Source organism: Symphalangus syndactylus, chromosome 18 (assembly GCF_028878055.3).
Source record: "Symphalangus syndactylus isolate Jambi chromosome 18, NHGRI_mSymSyn1-v2.1_pri, whole genome shotgun sequence".
In the NCBI taxonomy this organism is placed as follows: Eukaryota; Metazoa; Chordata; class Mammalia; order Primates; family Hylobatidae; genus Symphalangus; species Symphalangus syndactylus.
The window spans coordinates 9,654,477-9,661,312 of record NC_072440.2 but is presented as its reverse complement, the minus strand read 5'-3'; the positions used below and the strand labels follow the sequence as shown (position 1 = coordinate 9,661,312).

The 6,836-nt window shown below is 65.0% G+C and overlaps 1 protein-coding gene across 12 annotated transcripts; it reads right to left on the bottom strand.

Annotated features, from left to right (window-relative positions):
- Positions 1-4: 4 nt before the first annotated feature.
- HDAC10 (histone deacetylase 10) lies at positions 5-6,134 on the bottom strand. Of its 12 annotated transcripts, none has more exons than XM_063622460.1 (20): positions 5,733-6,128; positions 5,530-5,664; positions 5,213-5,399; positions 4,849-4,946; positions 4,646-4,750; positions 4,421-4,489; positions 4,114-4,240; positions 3,951-4,016; positions 3,679-3,738; positions 3,546-3,599; positions 3,214-3,320; positions 3,073-3,140; positions 2,738-2,993; positions 2,540-2,624; positions 1,719-1,810; positions 1,529-1,585; positions 1,149-1,227; positions 761-943; positions 526-678; positions 5-381 (listed from the first exon to the last, which is right to left on the bottom strand). In XM_063622460.1, exons 1-20 carry the CDS (start codon positions 5,789-5,791, stop codon positions 358-360), a joined length of 2,064 nt encoding a protein of 687 aa, XP_063478530.1. In that variant the 5' UTR covers positions 5,792-6,128; the 3' UTR covers positions 5-357. The 12 variants fall into 12 exon arrangements, with proteins under 12 accessions (XP_063478530.1, XP_055110267.1, XP_063478531.1 ...); XM_055254292.2 differs by having other exon boundaries at positions 3,510-3,599; positions 5,733-6,127; XM_063622461.1 differs by having other exon boundaries at positions 5,213-5,309; positions 5,733-6,127.
- Positions 6,135-6,836: the final 702 nt, after the last annotated feature.

The following is a 6,836-nucleotide window of genomic DNA, read 5'->3' as shown; positions in this document are numbered from 1 at the left end:
AGGGTTTCGTTTGACCGATGTTTACTAACGGCGCAAGGGCGGGGAGCGAAGCGCAGAGGGGCGCAGGGGCCAGGATGGGACCGAGGGTGGGTTGCATGGGCCTCGATCGGACGGGCCGGGGCGCGATGGGTGGGGCGAGGGCGAGGCGAGGTGAGAGGTGGAGCGGGGGAAGCACAGGTGGGAGGGGGCGGGGCGAGTGGGGGGACGGGGGGAGGGGCTGGGCGCGGGGATTGGGAGTGGGCTTGGTTCCGTGCCCCGGAGTCGCGGGAGCCGTGGGCTTGGGGTCCGGATCGCGGCCGCGGGGTGCTGGCGTGCGGTGTCATTTCTGCGGTGTAAATGCTCCCACCTTGGCCGATTTCAAGCCACCAGGTGAGGATGGCACTAAAGGAGGGGCCGGGAAGAGGCGCGCAGTTGGCCTCCTGCGCTGGAGCTGGTTCAGGGCACTCACCTGCCTTGCCCTCCCCACCGACCTCTGCGGCAGAGCTGGGCCCCAGGGCAGGGCCATGCCTCCGCAGTCAGCCTCACCTGCAACATCTTCCACTGAGGCTCCAGCTGCCCTCTCAGGTACATCAGAGCCTGGACGTCCTCTGGGGAGGCCACAGAGGAAGGGCCTAGGCTAGGAGGTGCCTCTCCATTCAGCACCCGGGCCAGGATCCCTGCTAGCTGGGGTGTGGAGTCCTGGACCAGGGGCAAAGACGGAAGCAGTCACTGGTCCTTCCCCTTGTCCCACCCCACAGCACCTCCACCCTGCCCAGCTTACCTCCTCCAGGAGGGCCAGGACTCGGCCCCCTGCCAGCCCCCGAAGCACTGCAGCCAGGAGTGCAGCCTGGGGGCCCTGCAGACCATGGCCAGGCCCCAGCGCCACCAGCACCAGGTCAGGCTGGAAGCCGTAGGCCAGGGGCAGCATCAAGCCCAAGATGCAGCTCAGGAAACCACTGGTCATCTGTGGGGACAGCAGAGCCCAGCTCCTCACCTGCAGACACCTGCTGGCTCTGGCCTCCCAACCTCCCAATCTCAGGGCCCCTGGAGTAGGAGCAGGGAGACAGGAAGGACCAGAGGCCTGCTATCATGACAGTGCCAGCAGACAGCAGCTGCACACATCCATGGGCTCCCCAGCACCTGCCCTGCTGCGTGGTGTGGTCACTCACCACTGGCAGTGGCGTGGAGACATGGAACATGGATAGGGCAGCCGCCTCTTTGCCCCTGATGTTCAGCCACAGACTCCTCCTTCCAGGACACACGTGCATAAGTGTAAGGCCCTGCTCACCCTCCTGAGCCCAGGCCGCAGAGGCAGAGGTGGAAGAGCATTCATGGGGCCATGGGCAGGGGTGCTGTGACTGCTGAGCTCTGTGCTGGTGACCCACCTGGCACTGCCTCCAGCAGCCCTTCTCCCAAACCCCAGCTGAGGAAGGCTCCATTCAGTACCACGTGGTGCCCCACCCACCCGTCACCCTGGGGCTCAGACACATGTCCATCACATGCCTGTCCACATGCATGGCTGGACAGATGCAAGACCTGAGAGTCCTACCCGTCATGGGCGAGGTCTGGAGGCCGGTCCAGCTGTCCCAGGGCCACGCACAGCAGCCTGGAGGAAGAGCTGGCCTCAGGACAGGTGTTCACGTTGTCCAGAGTCCATTCCCAGAACTCTCTGGCCAGCCAGGATAGGGGTCCCCACAGGTCCTGCCGTCAGAGGCTCAGGATGGCCAAGTGAGGCTTACCTCTGGGCTCCATGGGACAGGGCTCTCCGAACAGCCACATCCAGGGTGGCTGCTGCAGCAGAGGCTGGAGTGGCTGCTATACCACTGTTCACCTGTGGGATGAATAAACAGTGGAGGATGAGGCACCGGCCAACTCCCAAGCCAGGTAAACAGATCCACAGTTCCCTTCATTCGGTGTGTCTCTGTGGCTACCGTCAGCCACACGTCTTCTTACACTCAGGTCAATCACTCCATTTCTGTAAATAAAACGCTTACATCTATAATTTTTTTTTTTTTTTTAGAGAGGCGGGGTCTTGTTCTGCAGCCAGGCTGGCGTGCAGTGGCGCAGTTGTAGCTCACCACAGTCTCAAACTCCTGGGCTTAAGCGATCGTCCTGCCTCAGCCTCCTAAGTAACTGAACTACAGGCACACGCCACCACGCTTGGCTGACTTTTTTATTTTTTGTGGAGACAGGGTCTCCGTATGTTCTCTAGGCTGGTCTTGAACTCCTGGGCTCAAGCGTTTCTCCCACCTTGGCCCCCCAAACTGCCGTTATTACAGGCATGAGCCACTGCACCCTGCCTAAATGTATACTTTAAATCACCCCCTTCACCTCTCTGCCAACGAGCATTGAACTGAAGAAGCTGAGGTCAGAGGTCAGACACACTAGTGATTCCCACCCCTGGGGCTGTTCTGGGAACAGTTACTGGCACAAAGCAATGTTCACATCCATGTGGTTCTGCACCACCCAGCCCTTCTCTGGACAGGCCACATCTGGTTGCCAGGCCCTGGTCCCTGCCCCTAGGTCCACAGCATCCCCAACCCCTCCCAGGTACTCCCACCTGCCCATCCAGCATCCCATCTAAGAGGTGCAGGAGCTTCCCAAGTGCAGTGAGGGCCTCCTCCCGGGCCAGGGACTCGTGTGGCCTGTGGTGGACAGACCAGAGGGACACACAGACACAGAGTGACCGCACGTCAGGCACACACAGGCACAGGTGTAGATGCGGCCCCATCCTTCTCCCCAGGCCAGCCCTGCCCACCTGGCCCAGGCTTCTGTCTCCTCCCTCAGGGCTGACCCTTCCTGTTGGATGACGTCAGGGGGCAGGACCAATGTGATATCTGGCGCTGTCAGGGCAACAGCGGTGCGGACAGAGGGTGCAGGGCAGAGGCACGGCTGGTCCAGGAGGGAGCTCGGTGCAGATGCAGCTGCCTTACACACTGGACCCCCAGGCAGCAGAGGTGGAGGCCTCCCCTCTGGGGAGTGGGTGCTGGGGCTCAGCGGCACAGGGGTCACATCTAGGGACAGTTCAGAGTCATAGCCACTGCACGGGAGCCCGCGGTGGGATCCTGCAGCCTAGCACCCGGCCACACTGACCTTGCAGCTGGAGGCTCTTCCAGTGCGGGGCCTGGGCAGCACGGGCACTCTGGATGGACTCCAGGGCACTGTGGGGGAGACACAACAGTGGTGACACCTGGCCTCACACCCCAGCTCCGCCCGCCCTACCTCCCCTCGCACCTCTGACACGGCACCATTGGCCCTGACAGGGGTGGAGCCGGGTCACCCAGCAGCGTCTGTACTGTCATGCACACTGACTCCGCCAGTGACTCCAGGTGGTAGCCGCCCTGGGAGGAGGGTGGAGACATGATTAGGGCAGGGATATCACTGGGATGGGGTGTCACCGGGAGGGCCCCTGCCTGGCTCTATCCGGGGCAGGACGCCCCTCCCAAATACCCCGCGAGCACCTGGCTCCCATGCTCCTGACCCCCAGGCCTCTGGCCCAGAAACCCTCCCTGTGCGCCCTCCCCAGTCACCTCCAGCACGGCGCAGACCCGGCCGCCGGCCAGCACCTGTAGCAGCTGTGTGAGGTGGGCGAAGCACTCTGGCGTGGCCTGCATTTGCCCCTGGAACCAGAGCCATGTGTGATGGGGGACCTGGGCCCCAGGACCCCAGAAGTCCTCCCTGGCCAGGCAAGGCCCTCACCTCAGGGTCCCCGATGGCTGAGTCAAATCCTGCCGAGACCAGCACCAGCTCAGGGTCAAACTACAGGCCAGGCCGGGGTGGGGAGGGTCGACAGAGAGGGGCTGGAGCCCAGGTGAGGGCAACCCAGGCCCATCCCATCCCCTCCTGAGCAACCTCCCCAGCCACACAGGAGTGGGGCAGCTCATAACCCTCCTCCTGCCTTCACTGGGGCACTCCAGGCACGAAGTCCCCCTCCCACCCGGCTGCCCTGGGGGAGCCCTCCGTGCAGTCACCTCAAAGGCCAGTGGGAGCAGCAGGTGCAGGAAGGCAGCCACGTAGTCAGCGTTTCCCATCCCGACCTGGCAGGACATCCCAGGCTACATCCTGAACTGTGGGGCAGGGGAGGGGCCCAGGGGGAGGGGGCTGGGTGGGGACCTGGGACTTGAGGGTGGGCACCTGGTTCCAGGGCAGGTTGACAGTGAAGCCGAGGCCCTGTCCCCGCCCCACTGCGTCTGCATCTGACTCTCGCAGGAAAGGCCAGAAGCGCCCATGCTCATAGCGGTGCCAGGAGAAGTAAAGGACGCTGCCAAAAGCCAGCCAGGGCCAGAGGTCAGAGGTCAGGACCCTCAACAGCTCTACAGCTCCCTGTAGAACGCTGACCCCTGAGCACATGTCCGTATCTCACCCCTGGATTTTCCCAGGCCGGGCTGTGCACCCAAAAACTGGGGTTGCAGGGAAGGGTGGTGTCCGCACCCCTGCTCACCTGGGGTCATCCTCAAAGAGATACTGGATCCCCTGGCCATGGTGTACATCCCAGTCCACGACGAGGATCCTGGGCACAGACAGCGCTGGTGGCAGAGGGGCAGGGCCTCCCACCTCCAGGAGCCCGGCCAGGGAAGGGAAGGTGCTGGCTGGGTTCTCTCGCCACCTGCGCCGCCCCTTGCTGTGTGGCCTGGGCCCACACCCCTGCAGCCAGCCTGGCACACACCTGTGTAGCCCGTATTTCTGCTTGGCATGTGCAGCTGCTATGGCCACGTTGTTGAACACGCAGAACCCATTAGCAGCCGCCCTCTGGCTGTGGTGCCCAGGAGGCCTACGGCGTGAGAGTAGGATTTGGGTCATGTCAGGGTCGCCCTGGCCCCTCACAGGGTCACCCACGGAGAAGCAGCCAGGGGAAGGGGCGGCTCTCACCTGACCAGGGCAAGCCCATTTTGCACAGCTCCCGTGAGCACAGCGTCCACCAGCTGCAGTCCAGCCCCCGCGGCCAGCCGCGCACAGTGAAAGGTACTCTGTGAGCGCAGGGGCACAGATGAGCCCCCTACCTTCCCTGCTGCCCTTTGCAGGCCATACCCACACTTGTGCCAGGCTGCAAGACACCAGCTGCTGAGCAGAACAGGCCAGCCCCAGGCTCTGGCAGTGCCAGCAGGCAGGTGTGCAGGGCAATGTCACGTGTATGGACCAGGGGACACTGGCTGGGGTTGGCAGCCATGGCTGTGAACGCGCAGAGGCACGTGCATGTGTGTCTGCACAGGTGAGTGTGTCCGGGGACACGCACCGGGTGGAAGTAGATGGCGTCGAACTGTCCGGACAGCGCCTGCAGCTCCTCCTTGCCTAGGACCTGGGTCTCCCTGACCAGGGATACATACTCTGGGCTGCATGCAGATGGGCAGGCAGGAGAGGCGGGGTCACCAGCAGGAGCCGGGATTCGTGGTGGGAGTGGCCACCCTGTCACTTCCTCAAGCCTGTGAGCCCACCCGAGGTGCTTAGGGAGAGGCTCTGTATTCGAGGCTGGCAGGCTCGGGGTAGCCCCAGGTTCTTAGGCTTCTAGGTGGGCTGCCCGCCCCCCCTCGTGGGGCCCACCCCCGTCCTGACCTGTGCACCAGGCCCAGCTCCTCTTCCGAAGCCTCGCGGGCTGACAACCGCAGACACCTCTGTTCCAGGCCGCGCTGCCGCAGGCGGTCCAGGGCTGCGGTCAGGCGCTCAGGACGCTCAATCTCGCACTCGGGGCTGGGGCAGATGAGGAGCTCAGTCCAGAGGTCCCTCCCCGCACCCCACCTCGGCCAGGTCCCACTTACTCGTCCCAGAGCAGCCGGGTGGCCGTCATGTCCTCATGATACACAAGCGCTGTCCCCATGGCTGCGCCGTGGTCACCCTGGGTCCCCAAACGCCCTCGCTAGTGGTGCCTGCCACTACCCGTCCCCACTTTCGGCCGGGAGCAGCCAGAGGCCTGGGACCCGCCTGCGGCGCAGGCGCAGGCGGGCGGCGGGCACCGGCCTAGGCGGGAGCGCACAGAACCTAGGCAGGCTCCGGGATCCCAGGCGCGCAGGTGCCGAGCGAGGCTGCAGTCGAAAGGGGAGGCTCCCCGCGCCTGGCTTCCGGCTTCCTCGCCTCGGACCCGGGTCCCGCCCCGCGCCCTGCTCCCGCTCGCTATCGCGAGCCCCGCCCCGGAGCGAGGAATCAGCCCTCGGAGCTGCGCTGTGGCTCCGCCTCCCCCTCGGCCCCGCCCCGATCCCCTCCAAGAGGGGCGGGGTCCCCAGGCCCTGCGCGGGTGGTCGCCGCAGCCCCACCCAAACGCCAGTGGCCGAGCCTGCCCATGAGATCCCCGTTCTGCCCCAGCTCCCGGGTCAGGGTCCAGCGCAGCCCCAAGGCCCACCCGGCCCGGGCGCAGGAAGACCTGGGGTGAAGGGCGAGGGGAGCGAGGGGTCCGCAGGGCAAAGGCCACGAGGCGGGAGGAGCCCGCGGGGAGGCAGGTGGCGCTGCGGCCGGCTCAGACCGGTGGTCGTGGCTGCATCGAGGCGCAGCACCGCCCCCGAGGTTTAAGGAGGGAGTGAGAGTCCGGTTCTAGCTCCAAGAAGACCCCTGGCCCAAGAGCAGAGTCAAGGTCGGTGGAGGTGGGGACGCCGGACCAGAGTTGCGGTAGCGTGGCGGGGGACAGAGAAAGTAAGGAAGGCAGGAGGCACGGGTACAGCCACAGAGCAAGGTGCCCGAGAGGAGACCTGAGCCCCTCTGGAGCCCAGGGGCCACCCTGCCCCTGCCGGAGTTCACATCAGCTGGGCCACAGAGTTGTGGGGCCCCCAGTCCTCAGGCCACCTATGGCAGGAAGCTGGGCCCAGTGTGGACATCAGCCATGCCACAAGTCAGCGTGGCTCCGGAGCTGATAGCGAGCACGTCGGAGCTGA

Coding starts and splice junctions, on each gene's coding strand:
- HDAC10 (XM_055254292.2), bottom strand. CDS start 5,791: ATGGGGACAGCGCTTGTGTATCATGAGGACATGACGGCCACCCGGCTG. Junction 4,241..4,420: donor CTCTTTGAGGATGACCCCAG/GTGAGCAGGGGT, acceptor GGCTTTTGGCAG/CGTCCTTTACTTCTCCTGGC. Junction 1,811..2,539: donor ATGGGATGCTGGATGGGCAG/GTGGGAGTACCT, acceptor TTCATCCCACAG/GTGAACAGTGGTATAGCAGC.